This window comes from Hippocampus zosterae, chromosome 8 (genome assembly GCF_025434085.1).
Source record: "Hippocampus zosterae strain Florida chromosome 8, ASM2543408v3, whole genome shotgun sequence".
NCBI classification, from domain to species: domain Eukaryota; kingdom Metazoa; phylum Chordata; class Actinopteri; order Syngnathiformes; family Syngnathidae; genus Hippocampus; species Hippocampus zosterae.
The window spans coordinates 22,512,271-22,527,762 of NC_067458.1; the positions used below are offsets into that span (position 1 = coordinate 22,512,271).

Below are 15,492 nucleotides of genomic sequence, written 5' to 3' on the forward strand. Positions count from 1 at the left end.
AGCCGCAGCTCGACGGCTAAAAGGGTATGTCGTGACACGCGAGCGCTTTTTGAGGGGGGATCGGGGGGGGGGGGGGGGTGGAGCTTCAGCGCGTGCACCCGTACGCATTTTGCTCACCAGTGAAAGCAAGGTTAGTCAAATCCAAATCTTAAAGGGCCACTTTTAAAAACAATTTTTAAAATTTTATGAGTAATAGGTCCATTTATTGACGTTAGTGAGGCCATGTGTCCTTGTCCTTTAACACAACAAAAAAATGTACTTTCCATTATTCTTGCTTTGGCGTCACATTTTCATTGCGTAATTAATTGACGAGTGACAAATAAAATAATGCCGTGAACCCTTACTTAGTGGATTTTTTGTCATTGTGAAATTCACCTATTCGCAGATTTCTGGGGGAAAACTTATCCTACAATATGGCCCGGTAGTCCAGTGGTTAGCACGTCAGCTTCACAGTGCAGAGGTACCGGGTTCGATTCCAGCTCCGGCCTCCCTGTGTGGAGTTTGCATGTTCTCCTGCGTGGGTTTTCTCCGGGTGCTCCGGTTTCCTCCCACATTCCAAAAAAACATCCATGGCAGGCTGATTGAACACTCTAAATTGTCCCTAGGTGTGAGTGTGAGCGTGGATGGTTGTTCGTCTCTGGTGTGCCCTGTGATTGGCTGGCAACTGATCCAGGGTGTCCCCCCGCCTGCTGCCGAAGACAGCTGGGATAGGCTCCAGCACCCCCCGCGACCCTAGTGAGGATCAAGCGGCTCGGAAGATGAATGAATGAACTTATCCTCCAATATTTGCTCAAATTAAAAAAAAAATCACCTATTCGCTGTTATATGCTCATGACAAAACTAACAAAAGAAATGCTTTGGCGATATCTTGTGGCATTTTTTGTGACAAGGAACTATGTTGAATTAAGAAGAGGAGCTTCATTGAGTGAGGCCATAGACTCGTCTCAAAAGTGCTTTGTTGCTAGCTTGTGGAAGCTATTTTGGGGAGGGCATTAATTACTTGCAGTTTCACTCTAAATCCGCTTTCGCCCTGGGTCGCAGCGGGTTAAAAGTGAGGGCTGCATTTGCCACGTTCAAGACTGTCAGCTCGGGCCATGAACTGGAATGACGATGATGAGAATTTTTTATTTTATTTATTTTTTAAATCAGGTCCGGGCAAGGGTCACGTCACGTCACGCGGGTGACAACCCGCCGTAAGTGGATGTGACATCTTGTAGCGTCTGTCCACGCCTGAATCAAATTGGAGTCGTTAACATGTTTGCATTGGCGGTTTTCGATTACAAAAACACTGTCGCTTGCATGCACGTTTCAGACAAACACAGAAGAAAAAAAAAAAAGTAACCGGGAAGTCAGTTGGCAGAATTGCGGTTCAGCTCCAACATCATTAAAGTCAATTTTGCCCTGAGTTTGGCTGACTGGCAGGCCCGTCTTGCTGCCGGGAGCGGCTGCTAATGGAGGGCGCGCTTGCACAAACGCATTCGACAACACAAACAGGGAGGGGGGGTGGGGGGGGGTGGTCTCACATCGAGACAACCGTTGCAATTTAATGAGATCCAATACAAAAGCTGGATCACAGTCTGGCTTGACAAAGAAAAGCCTGTTCCCATTTGAGTGAGGCTGCCAGGGAAGTTTTCATTTGACACCATTTTTCTGACAGTAATCCCCCCACAAAGTCAAATCGATGAAATGCGGCTACGCCCTCGTCCACAGCGGTGGACTTTAAGTGGTGGCCAGAGAGTGACCAGGGTCATCCTTGGATCAGAGTCACCCCAGGTCACTCTCTGGCCGCCTCGCAACGAGGAGAAAATTTGCTTCTGTGTGCATTTTAGTTCATGAAACTCACTGGAGATGGTACAATAAACAATGACTTGTGTCACCCTAGCCACGCCCCTGAAAAAATCTTTGGCCACGCCCCTTCCAATCCAGGAAAGGCTTCAGGGAAAAAAACCCCCAACAAAATCTACCAGTCAGATTCGCCCAACAAAATATGCGCACGATAGAAAATTCGAGACGCGCAACCCGGGGCCCCTACCGATATGAACCAGTGCGGTTTTTACATTCCCGTTTGGCAGGTTTTTAGAGCCTTTCCAGCACTAATTATTATCATTATTTTTCTAAAGCTCTTTAAATCCGGTCAGAAAGTTAACATCTCTCAATATACATCGCTAATCATGCGCAAAGATGTATAGTACATTCTTAAATGAACGCGTTGCTTTTCATGTAGGCGTAAAAAGCAGGATGTCAGCGAATCACAATGAATAATCTTCAGCCGAAATGAGTCTGAGCTGAAAGTACTGCATTCATTAATTCCTCTTCTTTCAAAGTTACAATGCGTCAGCCTAAATGGCGCGTTGTCATCTAGTGGTCGACAGTGGAATTGCACCGAAAATAAAGAGGAGAGAGAATAAAAGGGTCACCTGTCATGCAGTTTTAGGTACGTAGGCTCTCCGAGACATCGTAAAAAAACATTTTCAGGAGGGAGGTGAAGCGGGAGCTTTGATTGACAATTATTCTGCGGGTGTTTTGAGCACGCGTTCACATCAATAAGCTGTTAATTTGTGTGTGTGTGTGTTTGTGCGGGGGTGCGGGGGGGGTTCTACTTTTCCAGGTGCAGAAAGTGAACAGGAAAATGCCGGCAACAGCTGTGTAAATTCAGCCCGATTATTAAGCTAGTCTGCGATGAGGATCGCACGTGCACGCGTACACACACACAAACCTGCATCCAGTCGATATTTTGCCGCCGTCATCTGTTTCTACCAAATGCGCCCACTCCCCCCCCCCCCCCCCCACCTCCCCAGCCTCCAACTCTGAGCTCTCGCGCCGCTTTGATCAAAAGGATTCCGTAGAACGCAGGAGCATACTCATACTCATACTCACATTTAAAGTGTGTGTGTGTGCGTGTGTGTGTGTGTGTGTGTATGCAATCTTTATTTAATAAACACGGAGAAAAGCCCCGAAGCTCCACAAGGTAATAAAACGCACCCTGCCTGCTTGCCCCCCTCCTGAAATGAAATTGGCCCTTTGACTTTTATTTATTTATTTATTTTTGCAAAGTGAGGAGAACGGCCATGTTGGATTACTTGACATTTCTGTCAGATGGAGAAGTGTGGGGGGGGGCACGAGGGGGCAGCAGATGAGATGATGATATATGATAAGGCGATACGAGGTCAGGACGGACTTGGGCGGCCGAGCGGGTCTCGCTCCTCAGTTTCCTGTTTGATCCACTACTTTTTTTTTCCATCCACCCCCCCCCCCCCCACACCCTCACGACTCCTCGCCTCTGATGTGCCGAAGCCTTTCCACCCATCCCATCCTCAAAGTTGGCTCTCGTCTTGTGATCTCTCGGCCCTTTCCCTCGCTTACTTGGTGATGTGATTTACTAACGACCCCACCCCCCCGCCGCACCCCCCCGGCCTTCCTCCTCCTTTTCCCTCCCCGAGAGGAATCACCCCTTGATATCAATTTAAGTGACACAAGCCAGGGGGACGAGATGAAAATCGATTCTCCTTTGCAGCCGATGCTTCTTCTACGTGGCCCGGGGGAGGGAGGGGTCGGTTCTGGAAGCAAGGTCATATCCATCTCTCTCTTTGAGCCCTCATGACAAGGCGGAGCCCAAATCAGTCTTGCACTGACTGTACCGACGAGGCATTAAAGAGACGCGGGGGCGACTACAGAGCCAAATAAAGCACTCCGGTAAATGACTTTTGCCCCTTTGTGAAAAGCCGCAAAAGCAAAACATGGTTTTGTTTCTTGCACGGAAAGATTCTTTTACACCAGGCATGTCCAAAGTCCGGCCCGGGGGCCAAATCCGGCCCGCGGTCGAATTTCATCCGGCCCTCGGCCCCTGTCATAAAATCAGTGCCGTCTGGCCGCAGGTTGGGCGCAATGGAACACGTGTTGCATTGACTGAGGTCTCGTAGACTGGTGAGTGATGTTTTATAGAGTACTGCTTCCCTCTAGTGGCTAAATGAGTAATAGCATTCACTAATGAGTACTGTAATAGCATTTAGACACTAGAGGCCCCCTTGGCAAAAAGTTTGGACACCCTGTTTTACACTGTTTGGATGTGCTTTTTATTTTTATTTTTTTTTCATTTTCATTTTCTTCTAGTTTGGAAAACAAGGATTTAACTAGTAACAAAGTCCATTTCCATCAGGTTGCTGACGACAACATCAATAGTTCCATTTGATTGGATTTTTTTTTCTTATTTCTAAATTCTGTGTTATTTTCTTCACTAAAAACAAACGAAAAATGATAGCGGGCTAAATTCATCAAATCCTAATGTTGCCGTTGACAGTTTGTTGTAATTAGACTGAAACAATGTCAGTCTTATGGCTTGTCACAATCTGAGCTAAAACAGGAAGCTGCAAAAAAAAAATTAAAAAATGCACCACCGATTTGCGGCGGGGGAGGGTTGGGGAGGGGTTGACGAGCGCAAACGTGTCACTTCGACGAGTCGTGATTTATATCAGCGGCTCCTCGGTGGACTTTCAAGTGCCAAAGTCAATTTGAAGCAAAGCACGTCAGCTCGCAGGCAGAAGCTGTGAAATATTTCAATGGGCTCCCCTCCGCCGCTCCGAAGCCCCGAACGACACAAGGCAGGTGCAATCATGTCAACGCGCAATTTAGTGCGGCTCCTGACCTGTCGTTATTCCCTCATTTTTATTTTTTCATTTATATATATATATTTTTTTTTACCTTGAGTTGGACAAATGGCTGTCTGAACGTTGTCCTTCAAAGTTCTTAAAGAGACAGCACCGCTTTCCCATAAATTCACGAATTCAGCGTTTGCAAAACAGACTCCATCCCCACTGCCGGCCGCTTGAGAGCATTTTGACGGATCCTTCAAGAGCCATACGATAATTGCGCTCGGCGACAATGTAAGCGAAACTATCAAAATATTTGAGCGGGAAGAAATTGACAGATGGGGTGGGCCGGTAACGGTGGTTTTAAAAAGTCCGGGGCTTCAATAACTGCCCGTCGACGCTAATAAACGGAAGGGGACTTCTAAGCGAGGCAACGCTACGATTGGAAGGTTGAATTAAGAAGCCGCCTCTTTGGAGTTAATTGCCTCCAACGAGGTTCTCTTCTCAGAGAGCTGAGCGGGGGGAGGGGCGAGCAGTTACGCACGGAGGAGGAGGAAAGAGGGAGGGCGCAAGACGAAAGGGGCACTGCAAACCCGAATGTATTTTTCATTCATTCATTCATCTTCCTAACCGCTTGATCCTCACTAGAGTCGCGGGGGGGTGCTGGAGCCCATCCCAGCCGTCTCCGGGCAGTAGGCGGGGGACACCCTGAATCGGTTGCCAGCCAATCGCAGGGCACACAGAGACGAACAACCATTCGCACCCACACTCACACCTAGGGACAATTTTAGAGTGTTCAATCAGCCTGCCATGCATATTTTTTTGGAATGTGGGAGGAAACCGGAGCACCCGGAGAAAACCCACGCAGGCCCGGGGAGAACATGCAAACTCCACACAGGGAGGCCGGAGCTGGAATCGAACCCGGTACCTCTGCACTGTGAAGCCGACGTGCTAACCACTGGGCTCCCGGGCCGCCCAAACCGGAGCACCCGGGGAAAACCCACGCAGGCCGGGGAGAACATGCAAACTCCACACAGGGAGGCCGGAGCTGAATCGAACCCCGGTACCTCTGCACTGTGAAGCCGACGTGCTAACCACTGGACTACCAGGCCGCCCCTCAAATGTATTTTTGCGCGTTAAATAAAGTGCTTTTCCGGACTGTCGCGAGTGATGGGAAATTGTGACTTACGAAGAGGAATTAAAACGGAAGAGGAACGTTCGCACCTATTCATTTATTTAGAACTTCTACATGTTCCATAATTTTCTCGGGAAGTAAAATTGATTGGGTTCAAAATGACATTTGACAGCTGTAAATGTAATAGCGTGACACCACGGGATTTTCACTCATGTTATGAGGCCGTCAGAATGTAATAAGATATGATAAGATAAGATAAGATATCCTTTATTCGTCCCACACTGGGAAAATTTACAGCCTCCAGCAGCAAGAATGTATGTAGAAGAAGAAAGAAGAAAATATATTTTATTTTTTTTAATATCGGCCCATGCCTGCAGTGTGTGAGACAAACACACTCAGTTTATAGCAGCATGCTCAGTTCGCAGGCAAATGTACATATTCTTTATCCTCTGCAAAGAACGGCCAATATTACTGTGGATTCCCGAGAAGCTGTGACCATCTCGACACATCTCCAGCTGTCTGTGCTATACTGCCGGTCAATTATTGCCGGGTCCCCCCCCACCCCCTCCCCCCCTGATTGGAATGGCTCGGTATGGACTACCATCAGCATTTTTCTGTAAATTCATTCATTCATTCATTCATTCATTCATCTTCCAAGCCGCTTGATCCTCACTAGTGTCGCGGGGGGTGCTGGAGCCTATCCAGCTGTCTTCGGGCGGTAGGCGGGGGACACCCCGAATCGGTTGCCAGCCAATCCCAGGGCACACAGAAACGAACAACCATTCGCACTCACACTCACAACTAGGGACAATTTAGAGCGTCCAATCAGCCTGCCATGCATGTTTTTGGAATGTGGGAGGAAACCGGAGCACCCGGAGAAAACCCACGCAGGCCCGGGAAAACATGCAAACTCCACACAGGGAGGCCGGAGCTGGAATCGAACCCGGTACCTCTGCACTGTGAAGCCGACGTGCTAACCACTGGACTACCGGGCTAATGAATCCAAAGTAGTAACACATAATGTTTCTGCCACTAATAAAAAACAATGAGCAATTCTGTAGTATTCAGAGACACAAACTATTTTCTACAGCCGCAAATGTCAATATGGAGCCACTGTCGCTTTTACAGGGCCCTCGCGAGCCCGCCTCCAAAACCGCAGCCATTTGAGTAGAATTGGACCAAACCGCCACTGTAAATGTGATAACAAATTCCCTCGCTTGCACACAAAAGCCGCACGCAACTTTCAGCAGCCGGCCAGGAAAAAACAAGCAGGCGAGATGCCTCAACTTATCCGACTTCCGACACATTTGGAATTTTAACGTTAACGTGACAAGCTGTGATTGACATCCTGTTCTTTATCCTCGACTCAAAAGCTGTGCTTTTCTCCACTCTAAATCGCAAAATTTAGGTTCAAGCACACCGCTCCAGCTATGTATGGTATGTTGGACCAGGAGCAACGAAATTTTACTGAACTGCCACTTTGCGCTTCTTTTCGATGTTTTTGAGGAACAGCGACCAATCTGCGCATCCGACAACACTGCAGCTCTCCCGGAGCGCGGTGCACTATAATCTGCACTAAATGAAAAATCCGAACATCTTGTTTGCTTGAAGGCCCATTTTGGGATCCAGGCAGTGCAAAACAAATGTTGCAGAATGCGTGATTTCACACTTGACGGGTGGCGAGAGGCACTTGAGACACGCCAAGAGGTGCAGACGAGAGATTCAAAAGTAAAAGCGAGGATGAAATATGGGCTATTTTCTTTCATCACGTCCTCGTTTATCTCGATAAGCACACGTTAGGAAAACTTGTGCGTACTTTTTTTTTTTTTTTTTTCAAGGACGCGCCTTTCGCAAATGAGTTCACTCAAATTAATTCACTTTGGATGAAAAAGTCAGGATGAGATCAGAGTTTCGACAGCTTAAAAAAAAAAAAAGATCTCACGCACGCAAAACTGAAATATGGAAGCACATTAATAATGTATAGGTTTTAATAAGCCGGCTCGTTATTAAAACTTAATCAGGCAGTGGTGGTGGGGGGGGGGGGGGTAGAAATCATGACAGGAGTGATTGGCAGTTAAAATTTCAATCACGTTAGCAGCACATAAGACTGGGTTGCCCTTTAATGACTGCGCACCAAATCGCGCGTCTTACTCTATTTAATTTGAATTTTTTTTGTAGATGGACGAATGTTGCTATCGACTCCGATTACTATGAGCACAAGTCAGGAGGAAAGAGCGGAATCCAAAAAAAAAAAAACACGGAATGTTGAAAGTTTAGGACCGGTTCACACTTTAAAAACATGAGCAACGTCGACGAGCTGAGAAAAATAGGTTAGCTAACTTAATATAGCCTCCCACTGCTACGGTTGGAGCTTATTGTGTTGCCCCCCACCCCCAAGGGTGGTCAACGAGAAAGAGTCGCTAGTGTACTGTCTTTGAATAAACAGGATTAAAATAAATACATCCTGGTACATTTATGAGCTGCTCTGGGCATCCAGGGACTCAACGCACAGACTGGCTAAGCTAAGCTAGCAACCGCTAACTCCACTCATTCGCTGACTCCCACATCACTCACCAGGCCACGCCTTTCAAAGCTACAAAACATTCAAAGTCACACGTACTAAAGGGTAGAACTTGAGGATGGCAAGCCCAAATGGACAACATTAATACCTTCACCTCACAAGCGCATTTTGTACTAGTACCATCCAAAAAAAAAAAATCTATAGAATCGGCCATTTTGAAAATATTCGATAGCCGCAAACCTCAGGGAAAGAATTGGAATGTTCCGTGCCACTTTTGTTTCTGAACGATACCTGTATGAGTATTCACATTGCAGTACTCTTGGTTACCGCTACCACCTATAATAGCTGCCATTTCATACGTTGCTAATTCTTAAGATAATTCTGAAAAAAGATCGTTCTGTCTTTCGAATGCGCGTGACGATTCACCCGTACGTCAAACGGCTCGCAAGGAAGACGTATTCCTCATCCGATTTTACATATTTATCTCATCTCATCTCATCTTCCGTACCGCTTGATCCTCACTAGGGTCGCGGGGGGTGCTGGAGCCCATCCCAGCCGTCTCCGGGCAGTAGGCGGGGGACACCCTGAATCGGTTGCCAGCCAATCGCAGGGCACACAGAAACGAACAACCATTCGCACTCACACTCACACCTAGGGACAATTTAGAGTGTTCAATCAGCCTGCCACGCATGTTTTTGGAATGTGGGAGGAAACCGGAGCACCCGGAGAAAACCCACGCAGGCCCGGGGAGAACATGCAAACTTCACACAGGGCGGCCGGAGCTGGAATCGAACCCGGTACCTCTGCACTGTGAAGCCGACGTGCTAACCACTGGACTACCGGGCTTTACATATTTATATATATATATTTTTTGCTTTGAGTATCGTGACTAGTATCGGTATCTATCACGAGTCCTCGATGCCTTAAAATTTTTGGCCCTTGACTCTCGTTTACTCGCCCGTCGCCATTTTAGAATATAAATAAATACCGCAGTACTGCACATTGGTTCAGTATGTTTGTTTTATTGCTGCACTGGGACTCGTAGGGTTCGTGATTAGCTATGAATCCAGTGTAGCATCTGGTAGAATGCAACTCATATTGTTTCTATTAGTAACTTGGCAGAGGAAAAAAAAAAAACAATCCTCAAGTAGCCAGATATGGTTACAAATGATTAGCGTTAATCCATGGGTAAGCAGTGGGCATTTCTTCGGGCTCTCCATCCATTACCCCCCCCCCCTCCCCCATTGAGATTTTTCCAGCAATCTGAAGTGGCAGCGTAACATCAAACAGGGATGCTAATCTCCAACCGGATTTTGTGTGGTGATTAGCCAATATTTATCTTTTCTTTTCACAGGGAGTACACGCCGCATGAACTCGGGCGACGTTCAGAGGCAAAGGATTAATTTGCACGCACTGGAATTAGTGCTAAGATGAAAGAGAGGAAAGTGAGGTCGGTGTGTGCGTGTCGGGGGGAGCATCCAAAAACCTCATCTGGAGTCGATGGTTTAATATAAAATACGAGGTGAACCAAAATTGAATTCCGTAAGCCGGAGGAAAAAGTTAACATGAAGGCGGAATTAGCTGGAGGAGCACATAATTAGCCACAAGTTGATGGAACAAAAGCTTAAATTATTATTATTATTTTTTTTTTTTTAACGTGTACATGTAAGGACAGAGTAAACAAGCGAGAAGAACAAAGTCAGCTGAAAACACGCAGCGGGAGCGCGCTCGCCGGCTCCCGCGCTTAAATCAGAGCGGTCGGCTGGCTGGCTTTTGTGTTGGATGGCGGCGGCGCCGACTCTCGTGGGGGGAGAGGAGGGGGTGGGGGGGGGGACGCCGCGCCGTTGTTTATTTGCGTCGCGTTTCATCTGACGCGAGCGGAAACACGCGCACGCTTGCTATCGCTTACTGCTAGTGGCGGGAAGAAACCAAACACTATTTTTGTTACTTTCAAGTACATTTGCCATTTTATGCATATAGACATAAGGTGAATTTGTTTTATTTTTTAAGGTTGTTTAACATTTTTGTTCGTCAAATAACAACGTCGGCAAAGTTATGGGAACGTGACGTTGAGATAGCATAAATGCCGTGCCTAAAAGAGCTAACGGCTTAAACAACAACATGCGAAATACTGGAAGGGAACTTTAAACTATTTTGAGATAATTTTTTTTTGTGGTCGTTTTAAAAATTGGTCATGCACATTTTGGACAGTAAAGGTCATTTTTTTGCTGGGATGCTCATCATCACTTTTTTTTAGATAGATACTAGACTTTACTCTGAGTACCCACCGATTGAGTACTTTTTGGTGTAGAACATTTAATTCAACACAATGACAAAAAATTGTGAACAAAGACATTAATCTTTTTCTGACGCAGATTGATGAGTCACTGCAGCAGTATAGCGCCAACTACTGCCCAGGAGGATTTATTCAATGTCAGATTAAGCATTGGTGGCAAGTATCGGCAGCTTCCATGATGCTCGATACCTTAAAATGACAGTTGACAACTCCTGGGCAGCGATTTAATTTTGCACGTCGACCAACTTGTGACAACAAAAAAAACTGCGAACCCGCATCAAGTTTCGAGACTTCACTCCAATGAAACTGAACTGTTCTAGATTTTCTCTGAACCACAAAAACATGGCATGATTGTCAAGAAAGAACCGTAGTGGCACAAAGAGACGAGACGGGCCCCCCCGTTTACTGACTGCGACCTTGCTTTTCAGCAACGGAGACCCCCCCCACATTTCGTTTTGTGCAAACAGGTCCGTAATGAAATCATAAATATAGTTAAGTATTATTGTAAAACACAATGAGAGCTCGTTTCCAAACCCTTAGAGTCTGTAGTTTTACTTTTAACAGTTTTTTTTCCTATCATCCTATCTCTGCTTCTACAAACAAGCGCCGCTTACCGTCGCAGTCGCCCAAGTGAGCCACGTTTCCCTGCTCGATGTCTTGTTCAAACGGCAGCCTGTCAAGGAGGAAACAAAAAGAACAAAAGATTAATGATGTGTTAATGTGTTACTGGCAACATATTGGATACAATTTCTTTGACGCTGTTTGACAAAAATCACCCCAAAACATGCTCTACTTATGACCGGGACTTTAATTTTGTGTTTCAAATCCGACTCCATTCTGAAGGAGAAAAGGCTTCTCAAACCACAAGCTTTGTAAAGCATTCATTAGAAACAGAAACAAGCAAATAGAGAATGAAGATGCCCCCGTGGCTTTATTATGACACTAATAACGAAACACAGCACTAATTGAAAGATCAACGGATACCCGCGGGGAGTTGAATGAAGCGGCTTAATGAGCCGAGTTGCAAAAAAAAAAAGTCTCGGTCAGCATCTTCGCCGTTGACGTTCGCTATTGATGGGGTGAATCTCAGCTCCTGTGTGTGTGTGTGTGTGTGTCATGCAGTCACTTTTGATGAGTTTCACCATTGACCCAAATTGGTCATACTTCTGGGGGATAGGGCGGGGGGGGGGGTATCCTCGACATTGGTATTTTAACAAAATTTATTCTGTAAATAATTTGTTGTGAATATAGAGTGCACAGGGCGGCACGGTAGTCCAGTGGTTAGCGCGTTGGCTTCACAGTGCAGAGGTACCGGGTTCGATTCCAGCTCCGGCCTACCTGTGTGGAGTTTGCATGTTCTCCCCGGGCCTGCGTGGGTTTTCCCCGGGTGCTCCGGTTTGGGCGGCCCGGTAGCCCAGTGGTTAGCACGTTGGCTTCACAGTGCAGAGGTACCGGGTTCGATTCCAGCTCCGGCCTCCCTGTGTGGAGTTTGCATGTTCTCCCCGGGCCTGCGTGGGTTTTCTCCGGGTGCTCCGGTTTCCTCCCGCATTCCAAAAACATGCGTGGCAGGCTGATTGAACACTCTAAATTGTCCTTAGGTGTGAGTGTGAGTGCGAATGGTTGTTCGTCTCTGTGTGCCCTGCGATTGGCTGGCAACCGATTCAGGGTGCCCCCCGCCTACTGCCCGAAGACAGCTGGGATAGGCTCCAGCACCCCCCCGCGACCCTAGTGAGGATCAAGCGGCTCGGAAGTAAAAATGAATAAAGTGCACAAAAACAAGCCACTGAATATTTAGAACAGAACGAGGCGGACATATTGGGGATCACAATATTCGTTTTATCGTTTATTGAATAACGTTTGATGAAGGAGCATGTGGTTCGCGTATCACAATTGGATGTTTGGCTTGAATTTCTGTTGATTTATTTATTGACGACGCTGGGTAATCTCTGCTCCTCCTGCCAAGGAATAACCGAGAAAGACAACTGCTCGTGTTTTCCCGTGGTCATCACACCCCCCCCCCCCCCCAAAAAAAATGTTGACGCCACATTTATATTTCAGACCCTATTTCTGTTCTCCGGGTGTTCAATTTCGCACCCCGGGCAGCCTTTGATCTCAAAACAATGCAATATTGATATCCAAATGAATTTTGTCCAGCAGAAAACAAATCCTGCCGTTTTATTAGGATACCTTCTCTAAAGATTTCTTCATATATCATTCATAGCTGGGCCGCCGGGATTGTACTCGTGGCCTGATAAATAAGATATCACGCAACATCCCTCTCTCCAAGTTTGGGATGCCGCTACGTCAAAAAAACAAAAAAAAACAAAAAATAATAAAAATAATAAAAATATGATTACATTGTGAGTTGCTGCACTCACACCCGAGCCTCTGAAAATTGATATTTTCAGTCATATTTGTGAGTAACTTGGATTTTGGCAAATAACGGACGTGATCATCACTGTGACGTCGTCAGAAACGCGTTTGATAAAAAGTGAGTCCAACTGCTGACAGCTGCTTCGGATTGATACATTTTGCTGACCTTATTTAGCATCGGGGGGGGGGGGGGGGGGGGACGTACACAAATACAAAGTGACGGCGAGCGCCTTTGAGAATGCGGATTTTTCCGAGGCCCGACTCAATTGAGTCGGAAGCCCTTGAAGTGAGCGCCCCTGCGTGACTCGCTTCGTCTGTGACATTTTAACAAACTTCTCGGGCGGGCGATAGGAAGCCGAGATGAAATGAGAGCCGACCAAAGGAAAGAAAACACAGCTGCGAAAACAGAGTCAAGTAGTACTCGGGGCCGCGACGCTGCCGAACACACAAAGGCCGGGAAATTAATCAGGCGGAAAATGATGGCCAAAAATATTTCATTAGGACTTGAATTGAATATTTCAAAAACACCTGACGCCTGTTTACAAGCATAGCAACAAACTAAACCATCCATAAAAACAAAAAAAGCTCATATTACGAGATGAGCGATTAGTTGACTTCATGCGTCAAGTGAAATTGCCACTACTTACGAAATTAATTGCTTCTGGAAGAAATGTATGAACTAGAAAATTTTGTAAGTCGAGGCGCGTTTTCCATGTAAATTAAGAAAACCTTTATTAGTCTCGCAATGGAGAAATTCCAGATTCACAGCAGCAAAGTTATGAAAACGTCCATTGACGAAAAGAGATTAGTTCACTTCTCCTGTCCCACGTAATCCGCTTCAAACTCCAAGCCGCGACTCCCAGCTCCAAATCCGCATCGGCACTCCGCGCCAACGCTCCTTTCTTCTCATCGTCGGCTCCTCAAGACCTCCATCCATCCAGCTGCAGACCGTTCAACAGCACCGATCTCTCCGCTGAACAAAGCGGGGCTGTGAAAAATGCTGCCCATTACAGGCGCAAGACACAAGCGCCCCGGGACTGTCCAGCAACGACAGTCAAATGGCGCCGACATTCCTCCAGTCAAAAACAGTGCTGGTATACCCATGCTGCCGAGAAGGCGCAACCACCAAGCACAGAGTCTCCTCCTTGATGAATGTCGTGGCCAAAAAATGCTGAAAAAGGTCCACATCAAGTCCACACGACGTAACAACAAACACAAAGTGACAAAAGAAACACAAGAACAACAAAAAAAGCAAGGCTCATGAGAGCACTTGCTGACGGCTGCCTACTCGGGCGCCATCTTGACTTCAAAGTCTTGCCCTAATCCGTTCCAAGCCCCTCCGAAATTCAGACCTAAAGGTTTCCTGAAGCATAAAAATGCTCTTATGACAGGTTTGTGTTCCGGCCACGCTTTGTAGAAAAGGGGCTTGTGTCACGTCATCCCGCCTGGAGGAATCTCCCTGGAACTGGAAGCAGAATCGATCGGCGAGCGGAGCGGCCTCGTTAAATCAAATCAAACGGACGGCCGACAACAAAGGCCTTTTAACGGCCCGCGCGGGTATTCGCGGGCTAGCTTTGTGTGTTTTTCTTGGCTCCACAATCGGCGATCTCGGAGCTCCTAATTTAATGAGCTGTCTGGACGGCAGCGGCAGGTGAGAGCGCGCCCTACACCGCTAAGTGAAAGAAGCGGCGGTCTCATGCGGTTCTAGCAAGAGACATCTTGAACCAATCGCGGGTGACTGACCAGCCACTTAGACGGCACAGCTGTTCCTCTCAAAACAGGAATTCCAAACCAGCTTACTAAAAAAACGCCAGGAGATAAACTCGAAGCTCTCCCGTGCGTCACTGACGGTCCGGTTTCCTTCAGGCGAGGGCGCCTAGCATCCATTTTGGAATCAATGTCAAAAAGTTCAACCTTGGTTTCACCTGGATCATAACACACTTCCCCATGCGTTTTTATGTTCTGCTTGTATGCGTTGTTGCTCCTTGTGTGTTCAAGGCTTGATTGAAGTTTTGTAACCCCACAGGGATGTGTCCTCTCGCCACTGCTCTTCTCTCTCTACACAAACGATTGCACCTCAACAGATCCAGCTGTCAAACTCATAAAGTTCGCAGACGACACCACGGTCATCGGTCTCATCAAAGACGGCGACGAGTCTGCGTACCGCCAACAAGTGGAGCAGCTGGAGCTCTGGTGCGGCCGACACAACCTCGGGCTGAACACGCTCAAGACTGTAGAGATGATCGTGGACTTCAGGAAACATTCTTCTCCTCAGTTGCCCCTCACACTAGCCGACTGCCCTGTGTCAACCGTCGAGACCTTCAAGTTCCTGGGAATCACAGTCTCCCAGGACATGAAGTGGGAAGTCAACACCATCTCCATCCTGAAAAGGGCCCGGCAGCGGATGTACTTCCTGAGGCTGCTGAGGAAGCATGGCCTGCCACAGGAGGCGCTACGACAGTTCTACACGGCAGTCATCGAATCAATCCTGTGTTCTTCCATCACGGTTTGGTTTGGGGCCGCCACGAAAAAGGACAAAATCCGACTTCAACGGACAGTTAGGACGGCAGAAAAAAATCGT

General features: G+C 47.1%; 1 protein-coding gene and 2 long non-coding RNA genes across 4 annotated transcripts in view; all 3 read right to left on the reverse strand.

The window, feature by feature from the left end:
* LOC127605906 (uncharacterized) overlaps positions 1-15,492 on the reverse strand; it is a 96,742-nt gene that overhangs the window by 25,752 nt on the left and 55,498 nt on the right. The window lies entirely within an intron of this gene.
* Positions 1-15,492, reverse strand: part of sema6bb (sema domain, transmembrane domain (TM), and cytoplasmic domain, (semaphorin) 6Bb) — a 75,270-nt gene that overhangs the window by 22,069 nt on the left and 37,709 nt on the right. For both annotated transcript variants that reach the window (XM_052073719.1, XM_052073718.1), the window contains one exon: positions 11,153-11,211. In XM_052073719.1, the coding sequence (XP_051929679.1) occupies positions 11,153-11,211 (59 nt within the window). The remainder of the gene's footprint in view (positions 1-11,152; positions 11,212-15,492) is intronic.
* Positions 182-1,963, reverse strand: LOC127605908 (uncharacterized). Its single transcript, XR_007963685.1, has 2 exons — positions 773-1,963; positions 182-400 (listed from the first exon to the last, which is right to left on the reverse strand). It is a non-coding gene; the product is annotated as an uncharacterized LOC127605908 (long non-coding RNA).